General features: G+C 41.6%; 1 protein-coding gene across 1 annotated transcript; it reads right to left on the reverse strand.

The window, feature by feature from the left end:
- Positions 1 to 6,127: 6,127 nt before the first annotated feature.
- LOC139466779 (KICSTOR complex protein ITFG2-like) lies at positions 6,128 to 22,930 on the reverse strand. Its single transcript, XM_071248456.1, has 12 exons — positions 22,767 to 22,930; positions 21,875 to 21,970; positions 21,295 to 21,336; positions 20,448 to 20,519; positions 19,769 to 19,871; positions 19,000 to 19,139; positions 18,204 to 18,334; positions 16,435 to 16,592; positions 13,803 to 13,906; positions 11,463 to 11,580; positions 8,273 to 8,449; positions 6,128 to 6,950 (listed from the first exon to the last, which is right to left on the reverse strand). The coding sequence occupies exons 1-12, from the start codon at positions 22,863 to 22,865 to the stop codon at positions 6,883 to 6,885; spliced, it is 1,308 nt and encodes a 435-aa protein (XP_071104557.1). The 5' UTR covers positions 22,866 to 22,930; the 3' UTR covers positions 6,128 to 6,882.
- Positions 22,931 to 25,604: the final 2,674 nt, after the last annotated feature.

Consider the following 25,604-nt stretch of genomic DNA (forward strand, 5'->3'; position numbering starts at 1 on the left):
CTTAGGAATACTTGTTACACGCCTTTCAAATATGGAACACGGGAGGTTACTGTTATAAAGTCTTCCTTTAATAATGTGCACATTAAAATACATCGACACACATCCTTTTTATTGGAAATCCCAAAACTATTAATAGATTCCGGCCTCTTGAAAACACCACCAGTTGACGAGTCAAGTTTTCCTGGAATAATTGAGGGTCCAGACAGATGAGCCGGTACATTTTCTTTTTAATTTTTTTGTCAACAAAAATATTACTTTTTCCAAGGATTCCAAAAGAATAATGATTTCAATATTGTTCCCTGGTACTGTCACTGAACAGGTACCGTACATGGTGTAAAAGTTTGAAATATAAACTGGAGTAGGCCTACTCCATGTAGCGCCTCATGAAAAACACCATCACGAGACTTGATAAGGCGGAAGCAAGGACAACCTGACCAGGGGATGACATAAGAAAACTACGGATTGCTGTTCCAGACAAATAGTATTTTCGTCCGCTTCTCTCGCTGAGCTGAGACATAAATATTGTCATTACTGTCAATTTCTCAAGCAATTCTTTTTGTTCTTTGTCCATAGTATTGCTAGTCATTTCAAAATATTTGTACACAAACGTTTTACAGTATTCCAAACAATCTGACACCAACAGAAGATAGGTTTTGTCAGCCAGAGACGCCATCAAAACATCCAAAGCTCGCTCCGAGATCGTCAGCGTTCCAACATACAAGCATACGTCATACTTCGGTGACGTCAGAGTAAGGTTGTCGGATCTGACAAAGTAGGAGTCGGAGTCTTGGCTGTAGACAACGTGATATCTTCGGATCAAGCAGTTTTCTTCCATGGAAGATTCGAGATCGCATGGCCACACATCCCCGTTCGCGACTATATCTTGAACTCGACTCAACTCGCTGTCCCTAATGGCCCACAACGCTGATTGTTTGTCTTTGACGACGATGAAAAACAGCCAGTCTATATCACCCTCTTGTTGTAGCTGTGGGTGGTTGTAGATGTCGTACTTGCCGTTCACGACGTCCCATGCAATGGCAAGCGTCCGTTTGTCAAATTTAGCTTCCGTATGACCACCTTCACCTAATCCAAACTTGTCCTCGAACCGTGTCTGTCTAGTCGCCATTTTCTAGGCATGAAGGATATGTAATGACACCATGTAGTGCAACCTGACGCGAGTACTTACCGTTTGACATTGTAACCACTCCAACTGTGCCATAGACTTGCACAAGTCTCAAAGGCAATAATTATTAGTTTAAATCACACAAGTTGTCCTGTAAGAGACTGGAGTCCGTACTGTCCATATATCTAGACTTGCCTATAAGGAGGAAAGGATCACTAAACATCCATGGACATATCTTTCAGTACAGCCTTGGAGCTGGGCTAGATGTATCACTACGCAAGCTGGCCAATGACGGTCCTCCACATAATGGCCCCCATCCACACGCAATCATTGTCACAGGAGCGAAACAAGGTTTTATAGAGCCATACATACAGTATTCGACGTAATAAGCGCCCAGGGCACTCTCAAAATTAGAAATAGGTTTTTTTTTATTAGAATGGTATTTTGGTGGAAAAATAACAGAGTTGAAAGATAAATTTCGTGGTTTATTCTGACAGCCTGAAATGTTTATATACGACAGATATATTTTTCCAGAATTTAATTGCCCATAATTAAGGGTGCATATAACACACGAGTGCGTATTATACACGAATAAATAAGTCTTGTGTACATTGATCAATCGGAAGGGGTGCTAATTGGGATTGTGCACAAGCCAATATATTAATAAATATCGGCGTGGGCGCATATTACGTCGAATACGGTACACGTGACGTCACCGTGTTATAAACCGGATGCACCTCCGCGATTATAATCGTGGAACGTGCTGTTCGTCCAATGTGCATGTTTTCCTGTTGCTTTATTTTAGAGGTCGTTCAGGCGTGAGGATTATTAACTGATACACTGCAATTGAATTCACGAGAAGTATGGTGCGCCGTTCATGTCATAAATCTCGTGTTCGAAGTCACTGATCAACAAAAACCTAAGTTTCCGTATTTGATTTGGTTGGTTGGTTTGTTGTTTAACGCCGCACTCAGCAATATTCCAGCTATATGGCGGCGGTCTGTAAATAATCTAGTCTGGACCAGAGAATCCAGTGATTAATATCATGAGCATCGATCCACGCAATTGGAATCGATGACATGCATCAATCAAGTCAGCGAGCCTGACCACCCGATCCCGTTAGTCGCCTTTTACGACAAGCATAGTCACCTTTTACGGCAAGCATGGGTTGCTGAAGACCTATTCTATCCCGGAATCTTCACAGGTCTCCGTATTTGAATAGCAACTCGAATAGTCAAGGGTATTTCTATTTTAGAAAGTTACTTTGGGCCAGACCCATTCTATCCGATAGAATAATACCCTTGTCATGTGTAATACCCACATTCACGAAATATCCTTACTTCCGGTATATTGACTTTTATCAGGAACTGAAACGAATGACACAAATATTCATAAGGTTTTACTCCCAGGACCTTACCCGGAAGTCTGCAAACGACCAACTGAAAAAGGACACTGACTTAGACACTGACTTCGAGCCGACTGATGCTTGTTTTAGCCCCTTGATGCTGAGCGCCAGGCAGGGTAACAACAAGTAACATCTGTTTACGTCTTTTGGTATGACGCGGTCGGGGATTGAACCCGTGACGCTCCACTCTCCGGGCGGACGCTCGACCACTGGTCTAGGGATCTGGGAATCTGGGAACTTCCCTGATCACGTATGAACGACCATCACTGTCCAAAAACGGTCATTGTTATCTTACAAAGATAATCACAATCTTGAAAATCAGTAGTGAGTGTAGTGAGTGAGTGAGTGAGTTGGGTTTAACGCCGCTTTTAACAGTATTCCAGTTATATCACGGCATGTCAGCTTAATGTGGGAGGAAAGCCCGAAGTGATGCAGGTCTTAGACGTTTACCACTTCGGTGAAACCCAGGAGCACGGGTATGGTGCTGACAAACCTAGAAACATAATCGGGGTGAACCAGGATTCGAACCCACAATCATAGGTTTCTGGCGTGTCCAGGGGACGCAACTCTGCACAGCGAATCGCGGCGCCTTAGACGACTGGGCCACCCGTGCCCCCTAGTAGTGAGTGTAACTGCCCTGTGCCTGGATGACAGATTCTACCCTTCTCCTCATTCCTCCAGTGAGTCTTCTGATATGATCTGCTTCCATTCTCGATGCAATGCGACCGCCTCCGTGGTCTTGTGGTAGAGCGTCCGCCCGGTGAGCGGAAGGTCCTGGGTTCGATCCCCGGCCGCGTCATACAAAAAGACGTTAAAAGATTGTACTTGTTGTTACGCTGTCTGGAGCTCGGCATTAAGGGGCTAAAACAAGGACTGGTCGGCTCGGAGTCAGTATGCTGACGGGTGGCCCAGTCGTCTAAAGCGCCGCGATTCGCTGTGCAGATTTGCGTCCCTTGGGCACGCCAGAAACCTATGATTGTGGGTTCGAATCCCGGTTCTCCCCAATTATGTTTCTTGGTTTGTCAGCACCAGCTCGTGGGTTTCACCGAAATGGTAAACGTCTGAAACCTGCATCACTTTGGGCTTCCCCCCCCCACATTAAGATGACACACCGTTATGAAACTGGAATACTGTTAAAAGCGGCGTTAAACCCAACTCAGTCACTAGAGCACAGTACAGATTCATACAGCTACGTCGCTTACGTGAAAAAACGGCCATCTCTAGAATTAAGGTAACCACAGTTGTGTCAAGGTCACAGAGTATGGCTACAACTGCGATGGAGAAAGGTTTGGTTCAGTGATGAGTCATGCTTCACCGTGCGGATGGTAGACGTCGTGTTGACAGGCGTGGCGGGGAACGTTATGCATGAAACTGCATACCGGAAGTGAAGACATTTGGCAGTGGTAGTGTGATGATGTGGGCGGCCATCTCCTACACTGGTGGAACAGACTTGGTGCAAGGTTACCCGGAGAGGGTTCTTCGGCCACACGTCCTTGAACGTCGTGATATAACTGGAATACTGTTAAAAGCGGCGTTAAACCCAACTCACTCACTCACTTATTTGTAGAAATAGCCAGTGACAGCAAATGATTGATTGAAGCGCTGGTAAAATGTCAAGTGCTGTCATGGCTAGAGTTACTGCCCCTGGTTGTTGTGACAAACGTGGCTGGCTTGATCATTAGAGAAGTTTCATGATGGGACAGTTTCTAGTAGGCTGGCTGTACCTGTATAAGAGGGAGTTGGGTTTTACGCCACTTTTAACAGTGTTCCAGTTATATCACGGCGTGTCAGCTTAATGTGGGAGGAAAGCCCGAAGTGATGCAGGTCTCAGACGTTTACCACTTCGGTGAAACCCACGAGCACGGGTATGGTGCTGACAAACCTAGAAACAAAATCGGGGCGAACCGGGATTCGAACCCACAATCATAGATTTCTGGTGTGTCCAAGGGACGCAACTCTGCACAGCGAATAGCGGCGCCTTAGACGACTGGGCCACCTGTGCCCCCGTACCTGTATAAGAGCAACACCAGGACAATTTGAGGCCTTAAGCAATCTAAGGTGTGTTTTATCTACTTGCCAAGTGAAAATTCCTGCCAGCTTCCATCACTATTCTTGATTCAAGAACAGTCAGGGCTGTTTCAAGATTTTCAATGGACATTTGTGAGTGCACAGACACGAAATATAGGACCTGTCTCACATTGCTACCGCCACTCATTTGACCCATCGTGTTGCCGTTTGTGATTTGTGATTCAATATGATTTGTGAATTGCACATTGAACTTGTGAGGTCATTTACTGATTTCACATTTTACTTCTGCAAGATTTTTAAATATTTTTTGTTTGTTAACCAAATAGCTAAATACACTCACTCTAATTCACGTCACAACAGCTGTTGTGAATTTAACAATATAATGGCCTTCTTCATTGTAGAAAAGTATCTTACAATCATCCCCACAACATTCTTAAAACAAATTATCCAATAGTTCCTAGCGTGAAGAGGTAGCCATTTTGAATTTGTCAACTTGTCAGCTTGTCTACCTTGATATTGGTATGTTCTGTAGGTTTGACGAAGATGAGTTTTTTGAAGTTCACAGGTCTAACCACAGGGGGACTGAGGGACGGAAAGGCTCAGTACATAAGCTCATATTGACAAGATGAGCTAAAAATAAGTCAAATATGTTTGGTGTTTTATTTATATTTGTACAGTATACAAACGATGCACAATCATATCTCTCTCTTGACAAACTGTGCATTTCCAACTTCATCGATCACTGTTATACTGAGCACATTTCAATATACATTTCCATGGCTATGATGTACTGACTCACAGCAGGTTTGATAACATTACATTAGTGAAATTAAGTAAATCCAAAGTCTATCCTAGGTTAGACAGAGGCGGTACCAGGTTACTGGTGAAGACATTGAGACTTGACAACCTGTTTCCTGGTGACTACATCAGACTCACATGAAGTCAACACACCAGGTTACTGGTGAAGACATGGAGACTTGACAACCTGTTTCCTGGTAACTACATCAGACTGATATGAAGTCAACACACCAGGTTACCGGTGAAGACATTGAGACTTGACAACCTGTTTCCTGGTGACTACATCAGACTCACATGAAGTCAACACACCAGGTTACTGGTGAAGACATGGAGACTTGACAACCTGTTTCCTCGTCCTAGTCAACACAGGCATCAGGCTCAATAACTTAATCTTAATGTTTTTAATGCAGACAGGAAAATGCATGAATCTTATAAGATCAAAACGATATGCATTCCAAATTTCTGTCAAAAATATACTTCTGTGGGTCTATGAGTGAGTGAGTAAATATTGACACCATAGTCAGCAATATTCTAGCTACATGATGGTGTCTGTAAACAAACGTGCCACGACATTGGGGAATGACCCAAGTCAACAAGAATGACCACCTGATCTAATTAGTCACAGGGGGGCACGGGTGGCCCAGTCGTCTAAGGCGCCGCGATTCGCTTTGCAGAGTTGCGTCCCTTGTGCACGCCTAAAACCCATGATCGTGGCTTCGAATTCCGGTTCGCCCAAATTATGTTTCTAGGTTTGTCAGCACCATACCCGAAGTGGTAAACATCTGAGACCTGCATCACTTCGGGCTTTCCTCCCACATTAAGCTGACACGCCGTGATATAACTGGAACTCACCCAACTCACTCACTCATTAGTCACATCTTAGCACAATCATAAAGACATACCGTATTCGATGTAATAAGCGCCCCACTCTAATAAGCGCCCACGGTGATATTTGCTGATATTTTGGCAAGTGAACAATCCCAATTAGCACCCCTTCCGATTGATCAATGTACACAAGACTTATTTATTCGCGTATAATACACACTTGTGTGTTATATGCACCCTTAATTATAGTCCATTAAATTCTGGAAAAATATATCTGTCGTACATAAACATTTCAGGCTGTCACTATAAACCACGAAATTCATCTTTCAACTCTGTTTTTTTCACCAACATAATATTCTTATAAGAGCCCACCAATTTTTAATTTTGAGAGTGCCCTGGGCGCTTATTACGTTGAATATGGTATTCTAATCCAGTATCCCCACAGGGTGCTAAAGATATAACATTCTGTACATATAATTAGATCATCCTGTAATCCATGCTGGGCATTAGTGGCAGGACAGACAGAAAACATGGCGTCGGCTTCAGATTTGTCCACAGAATCATATCCACATCTTCATGTTTCCATTGTGTCGGATCACTCATGCAGTGTTACTTGACAAACTGATGTCACAGCAACTTAATATCATCAGTAAGCATCCACAGTCCCGGACCTTCCCCTGGTAGGTGTGGTCCACTCGGGAGGTCATGTCTTGCTGTGGAAGCCGTACAGCACCCAGTGGTACAGCTGCCGCAGCTGGTCTGATCGCTTGGCTGAAACATTCACCAGAAACATACAATATCATCAACAAGGGTTGAAACAAAAAATTTTTGGAATATTGGCTGAAACATTCACCAGAAACATACAATATCAACAACAAGGGTTGAAACAAAAAACTTGGGAATATTTGGAAATGTGTTCTTTAAAAGTGGAAGTTGATTGGTTACGTGAATCAATATACCGTTATACTGCAGTATTGATGAGGACAATCATATGACATCATACATTGCTCATGACATCACAAATTTAAAACATGATGTGTGTGTTTGTTGTTTAATGCCGCACTCAGTAATATTCCAGCTACATGACAGTGGCCAGAAAATAATTGAGTCTGACCACCTGATCCATTTCGTCGCCTCATACAACTGGCATAGGTTGCTGGGGATCTATACTAACCCAGACCTACAACTTTATAAGCAAGAGCTTGGTGCTGACAGACCAAGAACAAAATTCTTGGATATCTTGGATTTGAAGCCTCCACTTGTAGATCTAAGGGAAACAACTCTGTACACATTTCAGCACTTAGCCAGCAGGATCAAATCTGATCTCTTGCCAGGCATGCATTCTTTAGCTGTGGCTCAGATACTGAATCATGCTGAATAGATGTATTAGATGACAGAGATTTGGAGCTATACATGAAAATGTATTTTTCATATATTTTGGCTTGACTAACACGCGGGCGGTCGGGTAGCCTAGTGGTTAGAGTGGTTCGCTCGTCACACCGAAGACCCGGGTTCGATTCCCTGACATTGGTACAGCCCATTTCTGGTGTTCCCCGCCGTGTGTTGCTGGAATATTGCTTAAAGCGGCGTAAAACCATACTCACTCACTCACTTGACTAACAAGCCTATTCATAGTCCAATCAAAATCAACATCCGGTTGGTGAACTGGTGTTCGGATTTTGGTCGATTGCAGGATTTGCAATGCGTGTGTACCGTCAACTTAGCGTCAACAAATATTTTCCGAACTTTTCATATTTTTAATCAAGGTGCTCACATGATTTGTTGCACTTCATGAAATAAGGTCCCTTTTATCACAATACAGATTTTGATTATCGATCAGATCTTCTTCAATGGGTGTTGCCATTTGTTTGAATAAAATGCAAGTGATGTGAGAGGAGGAATCTGATTGGTCAAAAGGATGGGACATAACTTGTTATAGCCACTGGTGGCGCTACGATCGAGCCCAGAAATTCCAGCCTAGTTTGGCAAGGGTGGAAACTGGACTATTACAGTCAGTTCACTCCCTTGCCTAGGGAAGATGGCTTACAACAAACACACAAGCGTTGTCAGAGACATTATAAACAGGAACGTACGATCTATGTTGAGTCTGGCCAGCAGCTGCCGTGTGTCGTCCCTCCGACCCATGACAGTGAGCAGGTTGGTGGACTCCACCTCGGGGAGGTTGATGTTGTAGTAGATGTAGATGCGGTTGTTGAATGTTGCGTACACAAAACATGGCACGTTGCCTTGGTCCGGTAAAGCAAAGAAACCTGAAACATGCGGAACATTAGTGTGCTACTTGAAACAAATGCTAATACTCTTGTGTCACTATGTCCACATCATCTTTGCTTGAAATAACACAATCCACTTGTCAAGTCCTATTACATATATCTCTGCATGTCTGAAGGCTCTTGAACATAATCCTACCCTGTATTCATGTGCTAACCTAATCCTACCCTGTATTTATGTGCTAACATAATACTACCCTGTATTCATGTGCTAACATAATCCTATCCTGTATTCATGTGCTAACATAATCCTACCCTGTATTCATGTGCTAACATAATCCTACCCTGTATTCATGTGCTAACATAATCCTACCATGCATTCATGTGCTAACCTAATCCTACCCTGTATTTATGTGCTAACATAATCCTACCCTGTATTCATGTGCTAACATAATCCTACCCTGTATTCATGTGCTAACATAATCCTACCATGCATTCATGTGCTAACCTAATCCTACCCTGTATTTATGTGCTAACATAATCCTACCCTGTATTCATGTGCTAACATAATCCTACCCTGTATTCATGTGCTAACATAATCCTACCATGTATTCATGTGCTAACATAATCCTACCCTGTATTCATGTGCCAACATAATTTTGTGGCACTTCACCTTTGTACATCATAAAGAATTAGCAGACAAAAATTCAAAATCTTTCATGGGTAAATAATTGCAATTAAATAATATCTATTTATTGCACTAATTTGTCTTTTAATGATGTGCACAGCTCAAACATTCTCAAGTGGGTGAGTTGGACTTAACGCTGCTTTGAACAGTATTCCAGTTATATCCCTGATTGCTTCCATGGGATGAAGATGCCAGTCAGTTTTGGACTCTAATGGTGGCCATTTTAGAGACATATTCCCGAGGCAAGGGAGTTTACTGACTATAAAAGTCCAGTTTCCACCCTTGCCGAACTAGGCTGGGATTATGGAGTTACAATTTGGCTGGACTAACGAGTCTATGCATAGTCCAATCAAAATCGTGCAACGAAACTGTCATGCTTCTTTTTGGTCGATTGCAGGATTTGCAAAGCATGTGCACCGCCAACTCATTGTCAACAGATATTTTCAAAATCTTTTCATGTTTTTAATCAAGGTGCTCACGTGATTTGATGCATTTCGCGATGTAAGACCCGTTTTATAACAATATAGATCTTGATTATCAATCAGATCGTCTTCACTTGGTGCCACCATTTTGTTTGAAGCAAATGCGAGTGATACGAGAGGTTGAATCTGATTGGTCCATAGGAGAGGCATAGAAAGGACATAACTGGTAATAGTCACTGGAGGCGCTACGATCGAACCCAGGAATTCCAGCCAAGTTCGGCAAGGGTGGATATCATGATATAACATTTATACTAAGTTTTCCTATAATAATTAGATCCACATCAAGTGCTTTTATGACTTATCATGGTGTAATATTTATACATCATTTCATATAATTATAGTTTAGCAAATTATCATGGACTGTTGTGGGATGAACAAAACCGTCCAAATGGCATGCTGGATTTCTTGGGGGAAATAGTCAGCAAAGAGCCGGAGTCACAGGAGACTAATCACAATTTTATTTACAAGAACAATTAAAAATGAACAATATCTTAACTATAGCTGAGGGTGCCACAGAGAGTCGGTACAACCCTCTGGGCTGTGGGAGAGAGGTCTGCTTGGTAAGAGAGTCAAACCCCTTCTCTGCTAAAATTTTGCTACAGTATGTATTTAACAAAAATTTGAACAATAAAAAGGAACATGATTGGTTGATACACGATTGGTTGTGCCCTATGCTAAATGAACGGCTAGACAGAGAGGAATACTTAATCCTGTTAATCCTGTTGGACTGGCACTAATCTTGTTGACATATTTAATGGGTGCTTTGAAAGAGATTATGGTGTCACTATAGACGAGCTTGTATTGGGCCTAATCCTTAATGCACTATAGACGAGCTTCTATTGGGGCTAATCCTTAATGCACTATAGATGAGCTTGTATGGGGGCTAATCCTTAATGAGTCTAAATTGAAGTAATTGCTGAACGTTATTCTAATATAGGTGATGACAGATTTACTTAAATAAAATAGTTCAAAGCAATCTATAAGACTATGTAGACATATCTTTTGTCTGGGAGATGGGATCTTGATACGTTAGGCTAGCATTTATCTAAAAGCTTCAAATCTATTTAACTATGTAGACATAACGCTTGTCTTATTGAATAGTATGTCTAGGATATGTGCTCCCATTACCTTAGGCTAGCATCTATCTAAAAAGCTATAACTGAAACTACTGATATTTTATATATGCATTTTACCTGATGATAAGTATTACTTGCTAAATTATAATTATATGAAATGATGTATAAATATTACACCATGATAAGTCATAAAAGCACTTGATGTGGATCTAATTATTAGAGGAAAACTTAGTATAAATGTTATATCATGATAGGAAACTGGACTTTTAAAGTCAGTTAACTCTCTTGCCTCGGGAAGATGTTTTAGAGATTGAGAACAGATGACCTTCACCTTGAAAATCTACTGTTTCATGTGTGCCATATGGAACCTGGCTCAATGAGAATGATGTGTGTAAATTTTGAACAATCGATTACCACCTTTTGTGTATTTATGATAGATAAAATATACACTGAAAATCACTTTTGCGTTTCTTTTTCTTTTTGCAAAGTAAGGTATTCCAGTTTGAACCATGACATGTCAGCTTAATGTGGGAGGAATGCCGGGAGTATTGCAGGTCTCAGACGTTTACCACTTCAGGGAAACCCATGAACATGAGAATGGTGCGGACAAGCCTAAAATCATGATCGGGGCAAACTGGGATTCTAGCCCACGATCATAGGTTTCAGGTGTGTCCAAGGGAAGCAACTTTGTACAGCAAATTGTGGCGCATTAGATGACTGGACCACTCATGCACCCAAAACTTAAAACAAGTGTTCCATAGAAGAAAGCTTGTGAAATTTCACAACTGTTACAATATTTGAAGACCTACCTGCAGAGAAGGCGGCGACATTTTCCTCGAACTGGTACCTGACCACCTCCCGACTGTGGTTGACGATATACGTCTGTCCATCCCAAGAACAACACACAACCTCCTCACGGTTGTTACCCTAGAGACAAGAAAACACATTCTACACCACAAGTCTCCATGGTAACACAAACATAATCTGTCATACAGACTCTGCTGTGGTTACCATAGCAACATAATCTACAATAACGACAACAGGACCAAATAGTACCCATATTGAAAAAATATTATCTTCTAAGACATGACCCAATTATGACTATCCATTTCACGCGTAAATATTGTCATACATTTTTCACTCTTCTTAGAGAAGAAGCATATATCAGAGTAACGGTTGTAGATGTGATGCTTTTGTCAGCATATACAGTCGAGTCCCGTTAATCCGACATTGTTGGTTGCATATGATTATGTCGGATTAACGAGTATGTCGGATAAACGAAATTAGGTATGATCAACGTTCGTGATCGAAAATTGGACAACTACACGATAGATAACGATTCAATCATGTTGTAATAAAAAAAGGAAAAAGGAAATATTCATTTTGTTGTGTTACATTGTTCGCGGAATATGTTTTCTAATCATGCAACCTCTAAAAGTTTAACACAAAACACAAAGTTTATCTCTGCAGCCATTTAAATATACAGCTACTCGCCAACTCGTCTCGCATTAAAACACGGAGCTGTGTTCTTGCGGGCAGATGACCATGGAGTATGCTTATCACTGTGTCGGATTAACGAGACTGATCAAAGAGTGATTTCAGCAAATCATTGCAAATCAGGTGTGTCGGAGTTGGAGTGCGAGACTGTCGGATTAACAGGTCTAAACAGCAATGATTTATTCAGTTCCCATCATTTGTGTCGGATAAAGCCGATTGTCGGATTAACGAGTGTCGGATAAACGAGACTTGACTATATATTGAATGCAATATAAATGTTTTCGCTGTTTACATCCCACAAAAGACAATATTTCCCATGCAACATGTTTCATATCTTTCAGCCAGCTACTCTACACAACGTACAAATGACAATATTTTCCATGAAATTTGTGCCACAACCTTTCAGACACCCACTCTACACACAGAATAAAAGGCAATATTTCCCTACCAACAAGTGCCAAACTACTCCACACATCGCACAAACGGCAAAATTTCTGATGCAACATTTGTGATACCCGGTAACCTTTCGACCTTTTCGTACATAACTCAGAGTAGGGATAATTTGACTTTCATGAGTTGTCAGTCCCAGATGAATTTTGTGATTCTGGAAATGGAAATATTTGCAGAAAACGTAACTTACCACAGAATTCCAGTAAATTTGCAGAATTTGGTTCTTTTATCAATCATTTCACAAATTTTCATGATTTTCAGTCTTCTTTATCAAATTTTGCTCTTGAGTGATGCCCAAACACTGAACATGTTATTCAAACATTCAAAATATGAATCCTACAATAAAATGAAATTTAAAATATATATATATCTCCTTTTTAAATGTTTTTGTGTTTAAATACATACAAATATCCATGATACTATGCATATTTAGTTGGATAATTGGATGTCTTGAAATGTCCAAATGCAAGAGATTAAAATTGAAAAAAATGAGTTTGTATTAATTTTTTAGGGGGGAATGGTTATGTTTTTACTGCAGACTTATCGAAGAATTGTGCAACTTCAGCCGTAGAATTCATCTGGGACTGAGTTACACATGGCCTTGTTTTGTTACTGGACTGAAAACAAACACTCATCACTATTACACCCCATCCTGCAGGATATTTCAATGTTATACTATTGCCCTGGTAAATATGTGATACAATCCCACACATAGTGCCCTTGTAAATATGTGATACAATCCCACTCATATTGCCCTGGATAATATGTGATACAATCCCACTCATATTGCCCAGGTAAATATGTGATACAATCCTACACATATTGCCCTTGTAAATATCTGATACAATCCCACTCATATTGCCCTTGTAAATATGTGATACAATCCCACACATATTGCCCTTGTAAATATGTGATACAATCCAACACATATTGCCCTTGTAAATATGTGATACAATTCCACACATATTGCCCTTGTAAATATGTGATACAATCCCACACATATTGCCCTTGTAAATAGGTGATAAAATCCCACTAATATTGCCCTTGTAAATATGTGATACAATCCCACACATATTGCCCTTGTAAATATGTGATACAATCCCACACATATTGCCCTTGTAAATATGTGATATAATCCCACACATATTGCCCTTGTAAATATGTGATACAATCCCTCACAGACTGGCGGCTGTTCCACTGACCGTCACGTCCAGTTTGTGCAGAGAGAACAGCTGATGATCCACCTGGAGTGACCATACGATCTTGTCCGACTCCGTCTTATCGGACTGCACTAGAACCAGGCTGCCTGCAAACAGGATGACATATTGTATCGAGTCTTCAGACCACAGCCAAGGGCAGAATTAATGACAAGTATCTTCCCGAGGCTGGGAGTTAACTGACTATCAAAGTCCAGTTTCCACCCTTGACAAAATAGGCTTCAATCTTGGCTGGACTAACGAGTCTATGCATAGTGCAATCAAAATCTCATAACCAAATCAAAATCCGGTTTGTAAATTGCCGTGCATATATCATTTGATTGCAGGATTTGTAAAATCATGTGGACTGCCAACTCGGCGTCAACACATATTTTCCAAATCTTTTCATGTTTTTAATCAAGGTGCTCACTTGATATGATGCACATCGCGAAAGTAAGACCTGTTTTATTACAATATAGATTTTGATTATTAATCTGAACGTCTTCAATTAGCGCCGTTTTTTTGTTTGAAGCAAATGCAAGTGATATGAGAGGTGGAATCTGATTGGTCAATCAGAGGGACATAGAAGGGACATAGATCGTAAAAGCCACCATCTTCCCGAGGCAAGTGAGTTAACTGACTATAAAAGTCCAGTTTCCACCCTTGCCGAACTAGGCTGGTATTATTGAGTTACATTTTGGCTGGACTAATGAGTCTATGCATAGTCCAATCAAAATCTCGCACCAAAATGGAAATCCGGTTTGTAAAGTGTCATGCAGATTTCGGTCGACTGCAGGATTTGCAAAGCATGTGCACTGCTAACTCGTTGTCAACAGATATTTTCAAAATCTTTTCATGCTTTTAATCAAGGTGCTCACATGATTTGATGCACTTCGCGATGTAAGACTCATTTTATCACAATATAGATCTTGATTATCAATCAGATCGTCTTGACTGGGCGCCACCATTTTCTTTGAAGCAAATGCAAGTGATACGAGAGGTTGAATCTGATTGGCCAATAGGAGAGGCATAGAAAGGACATAACTCGTAATAGCCACTGGTGGTGCTACGATCGAGCCCAGGATTTCCAGCCTAGTTCGGCAAGGGTGGAAAATTGGACTTTTAAAGTCAGTTAACTCTCTTGCCTCGGGAAGATCAATAGCCACTGGTGGCGCTACGATTGAGGCCAGAAATTCCAGCCTGGTTCGGCAAGGGTGGAAATTGGAGTTTTCCAGACAGTTAACTCTCTTGAATTGAGAAGATGAACAACAAAGTGTGGCTGGACTTTACTCAGGGCTTGACCGCTGGCCATCAATCAAATGGTTGAGGTTCTGTGTGTTTCCTGTTGTTTGTTTTAAACTGCACCCTGCAATATTCCAGCTGTAAGCAGAGGCTGTGAATAATTGAGTACGGATAAGACAATCCAGTGATTGACATCATGAGCATCGATCTACGCAATTGGGATACGATGACATGCACCAGCCAAGTGAGTGCGCCAGACCACCTGATCACTTGAGTCGCCTCTTACAACAAGTGTAGTTGCCCCTAACGGCAACCATTGGTTGCTAAAGACCTATTCTCTACCCAAATCTTCACGGGTCACACGTTTGAATATAGGAGTATATTGATATACCTACGATCTTACCTGGCATTCTGCCGATATAAATATATCACCTGTCCCTGTTACACAAAGCGATCTTAGTGGTAAGATGATCGCAACCTCCATACTTTAACACAGACTTTCAACAATCATAGCGCTAAGATCACTTTGTGGAACAGGTCCTAGAAAGTATAGTTAAGGTTTTATGGGATACTAGGCTAGAGGACAGTTGATTGTTTTTTTCTTTATTTTAATCTATGTAAATATGATAGACTACTTTGGCATACTGATATATACTCACCACCCAAAGAAATGGGAGCCATAGAAACATATAGAGAAGTATGTATGTAAAAAGAGATGTTTCCAATGTGTACCACTTAATGACAAAACTAACAGTCAAGTGTTACCACAGTGTCTTTATTCTTATCATGATATGCTGCACATGATTTCCAAACTTTACAAGACAAATGGTGCATCTCGGGTCATGGATCTATGATGTCACATGTGATACGTTCATGAGCATCGGTTCATGCAACATACCAGTATGTTCGTTAATATCTCATGAATATGCGTAATTCTTGTTATTAGCAAACATGCATGGTATTTGCGTTATTTTGTGGGTGAGTATACATAGCTTCATTGGGTGAGTGGTTTAACACCGCTTTTAACAGTATTCCAGTTATATGGCAGTGTGTCAGCTTAATGTGGGAGGAAAGCCCGAAAGTGATGCAGGTCTCAGACGTTTACCACTTCGGTGAAACCCACGAGCAAGGGTATGGTGCTGACAAACCTAGAAACATAATCAGGACGAACCGGGATTCGAACCCACAATCATAGGTTTCTGGCGTGCCCAAGGGATGCAACTCTGCACAGCGAATAGCGGCACCTTAGAGGACTGGGCCACCCGTGCCCCCCATAGCTTCATTGGGGTCAAATGCAAACCTTGGTATTAATTTAAGACACAATTTCTTTTAAAGTTTGTACATCCACCAAAGTGTTACAAGTGCTAACTTCATTATGTGCTATACTGACACTTACCATCTAGAGTGGCCAGGGCATAGAAAGACGACGCTTTGTCATCCTCTTGCTTTCTCTCTCGTTTTATCCCCCCAACGATGACAGTGGAGACTTCCTTGTTACGAGCTCTGCATGACCCCAGGGGATGGTACACGAAGGACTGCTGAGTCGACTCCTCACTGGAATAGAACCCAGGTTAATGGTGGGATCAGCAAACGCTTTAACCATGAGGCTGTCGTATTACTCGTCCTTTTTTGAATTTTCTCATTAAAATCAAATCTAAGTTCTTGCTGCTGCAAAATGCAAAACAAAGATCTGAGGACATCCCATTATGGGTCACGTCAGAACGACCTTTAATCCAATCAAAGCTTTACCCGTACCACTGATTCCGTCAAAATTATTGTCTATCTCTCGCTTCTGCGGGATAAACATTTCAATGGGTGAGGCGTTGCACAGTACATGGGAAGCACTGCCATACAATCACAAAGATATATTAGACGTTCCAGAATGTTCTTTTGTTCAGTTTTCAAAATTTTAATCGAGGACTGTGTCAACATATTTTTTAAGCGTAGTATGAAATGGAAGATTGAAACGAATGCTCTAAAGCTCTAGAAAGCTGCTTTCGAATTGGCTGATATCAACTTCTTGTAAGTCGTTTCAGTGGTTAGTCAAAGTTCGTGAAAAGTAGATCTGATTTTAATGAGATTGTTTTTGAAGAGTTTGATGTATGACATACGACATGATGACTGTTGGAGCTACCAGACCTGTGTTCTATATACGACTGGCCATATTCTATGTATCATGACTGACCTGTGTTCTAATAACTGACCTGTGTTCTATGTACTGACCTGTGTTCTACGTACAACACACCTGTGTTCTATGGACTGACCTGTGTTCTATGGACTGACCTGTGTTCTACGTACAACACACCTGTGTTCTATGGACTGACCTGTGTTCTATGGACTGACCTGTGTTCTATGTACTGACCTGTGTTCTACGTACAACACACCTATGTTCTATGGACTGACCTGTGTTCTAATAACTGACCTGTATTCTACGTACAACACACCTGTGTTCTAAGGACTGACCTCTGTTCTAAGGACTGACCTGTGTTCTACGTACAACACACCTGTGTTCTAATAACTGACCTGTGTTCTACGTACAACACACCTGTGTTCTAATAACTGACCTGTGTTCTACGTACAACACACCTGTGTTCTAATAACTGACCTGTGTTCTACGTACAACACACCTGTGTTCTAATAACTGACCTGTGTTCTACGTACAACACACCTGTGTTCTATGGACTGACCTATGTTCTATGTACTGACCTGTGTTCTACGTACAACACACCTATGTTCTAAGGACTGACCTGTGTTCTATGTACTGACCTGTGTTCTACGTACAACACACCTATGTTCTAAGGACTGACCTGTGTTCTATGGACTGACCTGTGTTCTACGTACAACACACCTGTTCTATGGACTGACCTGTGTTCTATGTACTGACCTGTGTTCTACGTACAACACACCTATGTTCTAAGGACTGACCTGTGTTCTAAGGACTGACCTGTGTTCTAATAACTGACCTGTGTTCTACGTACAACACACCTATGTTCTAAGGACTGACCTGTGTTCTAAGGACTGACCTGTGTTCTATGTACTGACCTGTGCTCTACGTACAACACACCTATGTTCTACGTACAACACACCTATGTTCTACGTACAACACACCTGTGTTCTATGGACTGACCTGTGTTCTAAGGACTGACTTGTGTTCTATGGACTGACCTGTGGTCTACATGGGGTTGCTCCATCCTGATGTTGGTTCCCTGCAGTAGAGTGACCAGTGTTCCGCCCGGCTGGGATGCCAGCAGTTGAGGCTTGCCCTCTCCACAACTGTTCACTGTCATGGATCCGATCTATGCAGGGAGTGAGTGATGGTAACAGATTATGTAGCACAGTAATAATGCAACAACAATACGATGACGGCCACTCTACTCCTTGACGGACATCAAAGAATTCTTCAAACATGAAATACTCATATCCTCCACCAAAATGTACGGTTGTGTGCAAGGCAAGAAATATTGTACGTTTTTTCAAGATCTGCTCTGGGAACGAGCACTAGCGTCATTTTCAGTCTAAGTCATTGCTATGGAAACTTGAACAATAAATTTGTCAGAAATCCCAAACTATCAAAAGGCACCAGTTTACCACTTGATCTATCTATGTGTCAAGTTTGGTTAAGATATCTCTCATGATTTTTGAGTACTGCTCCAGAAACGATAAGTGACAGACAGACAGCACCCATTCCTATATCACCCTTCCACTTCATGGCGGAGGATAATAATCACATTTGGCAAGCTGCCACTTCTGGTGTTGTATGAACTCATAACAACCAAGTCCATGCATAGCTCACCTGGCCAGCCAACTGCCACTTATGTATAACTCACCTGGCCAGCCAACTGCCACTTGTGGTGTTGTATGAACTCATAACAACCAAGTCCATGTATAGCTCACCTGGCCAGCTAACTGCCACTTCTGGTGTTGTATGAACTCATAACAACCAAGTCCATGCATAGCTCACCTGGCCAGCCAACTGCCACTTCTGGTGTTGTATGAACTGTCCTGTGGAGTAGGCATCGCTGTCTACTCCGGACTGCCATCGGAATGTCCGCACCACTCTGTCTGAGTAGCCCACAACCAACTCTGTTTGGCCATCGCCATCTTAAAAACATGACACAGTTTGAAGTTTTCAAATCATATATAAGCTATGACAGTTGCCTGTATTGGCTACGGCAGTTACCTGTATCGGCTATGGCAGTTACCTGTATCGGCTATGACAGTTACCTGTATCGGCTATGGCAGTTACCTGTATCAGCTATGACAATTACATGTATTGGCTATGGCAGGTACCTGTATCGGCTATGACAGTTACCTGTATCGGCTATGACAGTTACCTGTATCGGCTGTGACAGTTACCTGTATTGGCTATGACAATTACCTGTATCGGCTATGGCAGTTACCTGTATTGGCTATGACAGTTACCTGTATCGGCTGTGACAGTTACCTGTATCGGCTGTGACAGTTACCTGTATCGGCTGTGACAGTTACCTGTATCGACTATGACAGTTACCTGTATTGGCTATGGCAGTTACCTGTATTGGCTATGACAGTTACCTGTATCGGCTGTGACAGTTACCTGTATCACCTATGATAGTTTCCTGTATCACCTATGACAGTTACCTGTATCGGCTAGGACAGTTACCTGTATCGGCTATGACAGTTACCTGTATCGGCTATGACAGTTACCTGTATCGGCTATGACAGTTACCTGTATCAGCTATGACAGTTACCTGTATCGGCTATGAGCATCACCTTGCCGTTGGCTGGGAGGTGCTGTGTGTAGGCAGGCTTGAGGATTCTGATGTCAATATCACTCTCATCTTCTCTCAAGAACTGTCAACAAGGGAAACTAGGCAGTTATAGGACATCATGCATGTCATCTCAAGTTACATTTACACCTGGACACAGAACCTGAACACAATATACCGTACAGTTGGTTGTAGGCATAGGACCATCTGACCTGTCTACTACAGACACCTACCACTGTCCTGTCTACTACAGACACCTACCACTGTCCTGTCTACTACAGACACCTACCTCTGACCTGTCTACTACAGACACCTACCATTGTCCTGTCTACTACAGACACCTACCTCTGACCTGTCTACTACAGACACCTACCACTGTCCTGTCTACTACAGACACCTACCTCTGACCTGTCTACTACAGACACCTACCACTGTCCTGTCTACTACAGACACCTACCACTGTCCTGTCTACTACAGACACCTACCACTGACCTGTCTACTACAGACACCTACCACTGTCCTGTCTACTACAGACACATGCCTCTGACCTGTCTACTACATCTCACCTGTCTACTACAGACACCTACCACTGTCCTGTCTACTACATCTCACCTGTCTACTACAGACACCTACTACTGACCTGTCTACTACAGACACCTACCTCTATGCTGCCCTCTGGCCTGATGTCGAAGATGTAGCACCAGCCTTCAGCCGTCAGGCAAACCAGGTTGTTCTGTAACGATGACAACATTCATAAATGTACTGAATATAATTTCAAGTTGTTTAAAGTCTCAAAACTGAATCAAAGTGTGAGTGAGTGAGTTGGGTGTAGTGCTGCTTTGCATTTCCATTATATCCCAACATTTCAGATTCATGTTTAAAGAAAACCAGAAATGATGCAGGTCTCAGACATTTACCACTTTGATGAAACCCAGAGGCACTGGTATTGTCCCACAATCTAGTTTGTTAGTGGTATAACACTGCACTCAGCAATGTTCCACTCTGTAAATAATTGTCGAGTCTGGACCAGACAATCCAGAAATTGACGTCATAGCATCGATCTCAATTTGGATATGATGACATGCATCAACCAAGTCAGCAAGTTTTACCAGTCACCACCCGATCCTGCTAGTCACCTCTTATGGCAAACATGGGTCGATGAAAAACAATTCTACCCAGGATCTTCCCAGGTTATTAGGATTAGTAAGGTAATGGCCTTGCAGTTGATAAGGGGGCCCTTAGTATGGTGAATATGGTAGTTTATATAAACCCACAAATAACTTGTGGTAAACATTGTTCTGTTTGTCTCCTCTTAAGACAGGCATGGGCTTCTGAAGACATCGGACGCAAAAAATAGTAAATGTTATCATTTTGCCAATTTACAACTCCTTCCAATTTCATTTTTCCAGCAAGGATATTTTTCCTCTTGTTTCTGCATCCTCAAATATGTCACTGTACATTTTTACTGTGCTCTGGAATTCCTTCAACTTAAAATATCTAAGGATTACCTTTCCTTTATTGCATATGTCTCCCAGCCCTATACATGTTATCTGAAAAGGGGAAATTAGAACATTTGAAACTGATCTCAACATGATCAACTTTAAGATGACTCATAATAATAGCCATGTATAACAATCCATAAAATATGGTCAGATAAACTGTAAAGAGATACATTTATCCCCCCCCCCCCCCCCAAAGTTTTGTATAAAGTTAAAAAAAAACATTCTATAAAGCACAGTGTTGTGCAGACGTTACTTTCATGTCCATATATACACTCAAGTCTGCTAATTTTAGTCTGGAAAGGAATAAAGTGTACAGCCTGCTAGAGATGAGAAGAGAATGTATCATTAAATTGCCTATATGCTCTGGGTTCAGTAAGAGAGATGAAGAGAGACCCAGGTACAGACATGGCCACTAATGGTCCGAGACTTGTGTAAATTTAGAGAGAATAGTTGTTTTGTAAATATGTGGTTGTTTCACATACACTTTACAAAATAAATGGTTACTGCCCCTAGAGATCCCTTGTCTGAAACTGAAATATCTGCAAATGTTATCGTCTACTTTGATTTATGAGTCTAATCTACAAACCATTCCAAGATCTGAAGTCTTTCTCCAAGGTGTGACACTGCTGCCTTTAAAGACTGACAGGTCTCCATCAATGTTCCCAACAACAAGCTCATTATACTGTAAACAGAAAATAGTGCTTTGCATAGCAGGGTAGCCATACAGGATAGTATTCAGAAACAATAACCTAACTGCATTATTTTGTGAATTGGGAATCAGTCAGAATGTAAAATGGAGTGTTCTGTGTGTAGCGGCCATAAAATTTCCGTGTCCTGTGATGGGATTCGAACCACGGACCTTCTGATCAGAGGTCAGATGCCTTGTTCACATGACCATAGAGGTTAACCCTGTCAGCAAGCTGACAAGGTAAGGATGTCATCTGTGGGATGACTCCTCGCCCTGCTAAATACTGCCATGTCAACAGAAGGCACGTCCCAGGCCGCATTGTAGGGTACTGAGGCTTATTTTGCTCAAATTTAATATGAACGAGCTCAGCCCCACTTTGGGCGCCAATGTAGCGGCCATAAAATGTACAAGTCCCGTCATGGGATTCGAACCACGGACCTTCTGATCAGAGGTCGGACGCCTTGTGCACATGACCAAAGAGGTTAACCTTGTCAGCAAGCTGACAAGGTAAGGATGTCATCTGTGGGATGACTCCATGCCCTGCTACATAAGCATTTTTAAGAAACACAAGATTTTGGACCCTTTCCCAATCCTATTGAAGTGACAAGTGTTTCTTAGAGAATTACAAACATTATCATTCGAATGTGATTGATACAATGACAGTCATACAATAGATTGATGGGACAAAAGTTATAGATGGGACTAAATATATTGGTGTTTGCCTACAACAGACTCTTATAACGAGAGAACTTTCGTATTGTGTCAACACCCAGTATCACCAGCAGTTTACCTTATCATTATCAACATCGCCAAGCACCATCGCCTGATTGAGCAAGTTCCCCGAAAACTCTACCTCCACCCGTTCAACAAACGATACAGTCCGCCACATGATGGATGCTGTAGAGAGCTGTCAGTCTCCATCAAACTTCAGATATGTGTGCAGAACTGTGTACAGCGACCTCGAGCAGAAGGGAATCTAAGGGAGACAACTCTCAAACTTCTAACCTCGTGTCGCCCGCTAAACATTTTAATCACGAATTCACATCTGTGAGGTTTGCTTGATTTTGACTGATTCCATATAAACAATTGTTTGTTGTGAAAATATCTAAAAATTGTGTTAAGTAGTGAAGTCTATTCCGGTTTGCATATGTCTGTCTGTGAGGTACGATGACACGCTGTCAACTACGTCACGAAGGATTATTGTTATGATGGGCTTTTTAACGTGATTCTTTTTATACCCCCGACAAAATATATCAATTTTCCATTTTTTAATGAATTTTTCAAACCCTAACGTCCATCCGAAAACTTTGTCCGCGCGATTTCTCTTAAACTATTCAGTGGATTCATCTCAAACTAAGTACATATAATCTGTGTCATATGGAGGGGTGCAGTCAAAAGAAAGAAAAAATGTTTTTATTAGTTTTCCATTTTTTTTATGAATGTTTCAAACCCTAACCCTATCCTAGCTATTTAATTTGTAACTACTGACACACTAGGCGGGTCGGGGGTATTAGTGAGCCATGCTCACTTTTGCACTTGTTTTATCGAGTCTTTGAATGACATTTAGAAGTGATACCCATAAGAGAGAGAATTTACGGATGTCAACTTCTTTATTATGAGGAACGCAACATTTCGGTGTATACTTGCTAATTACCAATCAGTGCTAATTAACCCCCTGCCTTCTATTTACCCATTGCTTGTCTGCAGGGAGAAAGAACCGATCAAGGACTGGACAGAAGACTGCCCGTCAGTACATCAGTGCCGTTGGTCCCTTGGTGCTCAGGAACTGAGGAAAAATGAACTGAGAACTTTGAGATGAAGATTTTTTGTGCTGAACCTTCTGTTTTAAACATCAATACATGCGAGTAATGGTGTTTTCGTTTGTTGATTGTCATAAATTGTATAATTGTCAAATGTCAAATGAAACATTGTTATAAAATTACACGCATCAAAACACACTTATACTTGTTTGGTGTCCTTCATTTAATCGAAACTGGAAGATGCCATCACTATGACAGGAATTAGGATGGATAATAGTTGTGGAATCAACAGTAACTTAATAATGGTTGTTTTAGCGGTTTTGCGTTATGCGAGAATTCCCTAATAAACATCAGTTCTAATGTAACTGTTGGCTTCCATTTGTCCATTGCTAATAACCTATCAGCGCTAATTTACTGCTGGCTTTGCTTGTTATTTTTTCCATCTTTGTTATCGTATTACATTTGTTGTTTTTTCACACGTATATAACAATGCTCTCTAGAATAGGTCTTCAGCAACCCAGCCGTAAAGGGCGACCATGCTTGTCGTAAGAGGCGACTAACGGGATCGGGTGGTCAGGCTCGCTGACTTGGTTGATGCATGTCATCGCATCCCAATTGCGTGGATCGATGCTCATGATATTAATCACTGGATTGTCTGTTCAAGACTCGATTATTTACAGACCGCCGTCATATAGCTGGAATATTGCTGGGTGCGGCGTTTAACGCCGATTTTATCAGTATTCCAGTTATATCGCGGCGTGTCAGCTTAATGTGGGAGGAAAGCCCGTAGTGATGCAGGTCTCAGACGTTTACCACTTCGGTGAAACCCACGAGCACGAGTATTGTGCCGACAAACCTAAACACATAATCGGGGCGAACCGGGATTCGAACCCACAATCATAGGTTTCTGGCATGCCCAAGGGACGCAACTCTGCACAGCGAATCGGGGCGCCTTTGACGACTGGGCTACCCGTTCCCCGTCATAACTAAGGAGGTGACATCTATAAAAATGTTATTTTTAATATTCTCTAACTTGTGATTATCTTACAGATTTCAAAATAATTAATTGATATCTATCAACTCTCTCGTGGTATATCCTTAATTGGTATTGGCGCTCAATCGTTCCGACACTAATCGGTTTGATTTGTAGATTAGCTGGAGTGTGGTGTTGCCATGACGATAGTGTAACAACGGACAAATGACGTAGTGATCACAATCTGTTATATAGAGAAAAAAAACCACAGGTCCACGATGCAAGTTATCAATGGGGATGGTACCACAAAGGCTATTCATATTTACCAATATCAATTATTTCGTATTTGGATTAGTTCAAAATTAATGCAAAGTGGTTTTTTTCAAAATACTTGAATAAACTTGCTTAGACTAGCAGGCATGGAGCCGTCCCACAGATGACATCCTTACCTTGTCAGCTTGCTCTTTGATCATGTGGACAAGGTGTCCTACCTCGGATCAGAAGGTCCGTGGTTTAGATCCCATTACGGAACTCGAAATATTTATGGCCGCTCACGAGCTTAGTCTGCCGTTTCACCTAAACGTTTACAGTACCCTACTGGATGATGAAATCCAATGATGCGGATGATGACTGCAGGTTATGCGCAGTGCAGGGATGTTATCACTACAACACACTCCTCTGGCTGTGGATTGAAAGACTTTTTGTTGGTCGTTTGTTGTTTGACGCCGCAATCGTCAATATTCCAGCTATATGGCGGCTTTCTGAAACTAATCGAGCCTGGATAATCCAGTGATTGACATCATGAGCATCGATCCACGCAATTGGGATGCGATGACATGCATCAACCAAGTCAGCGAGCCTGACCACCCGATCCCGTTAGTCGCTTTTTACGACA

The sequence above is a fragment of the Haliotis cracherodii genome, unplaced genomic scaffold (assembly GCF_022045235.1).
Source record: "Haliotis cracherodii isolate W230 unplaced genomic scaffold, xgHalCrac1.p SCAF_19, whole genome shotgun sequence".
NCBI classification, from domain to species: Eukaryota; Metazoa; Mollusca; class Gastropoda; order Lepetellida; family Haliotidae; genus Haliotis; species Haliotis cracherodii.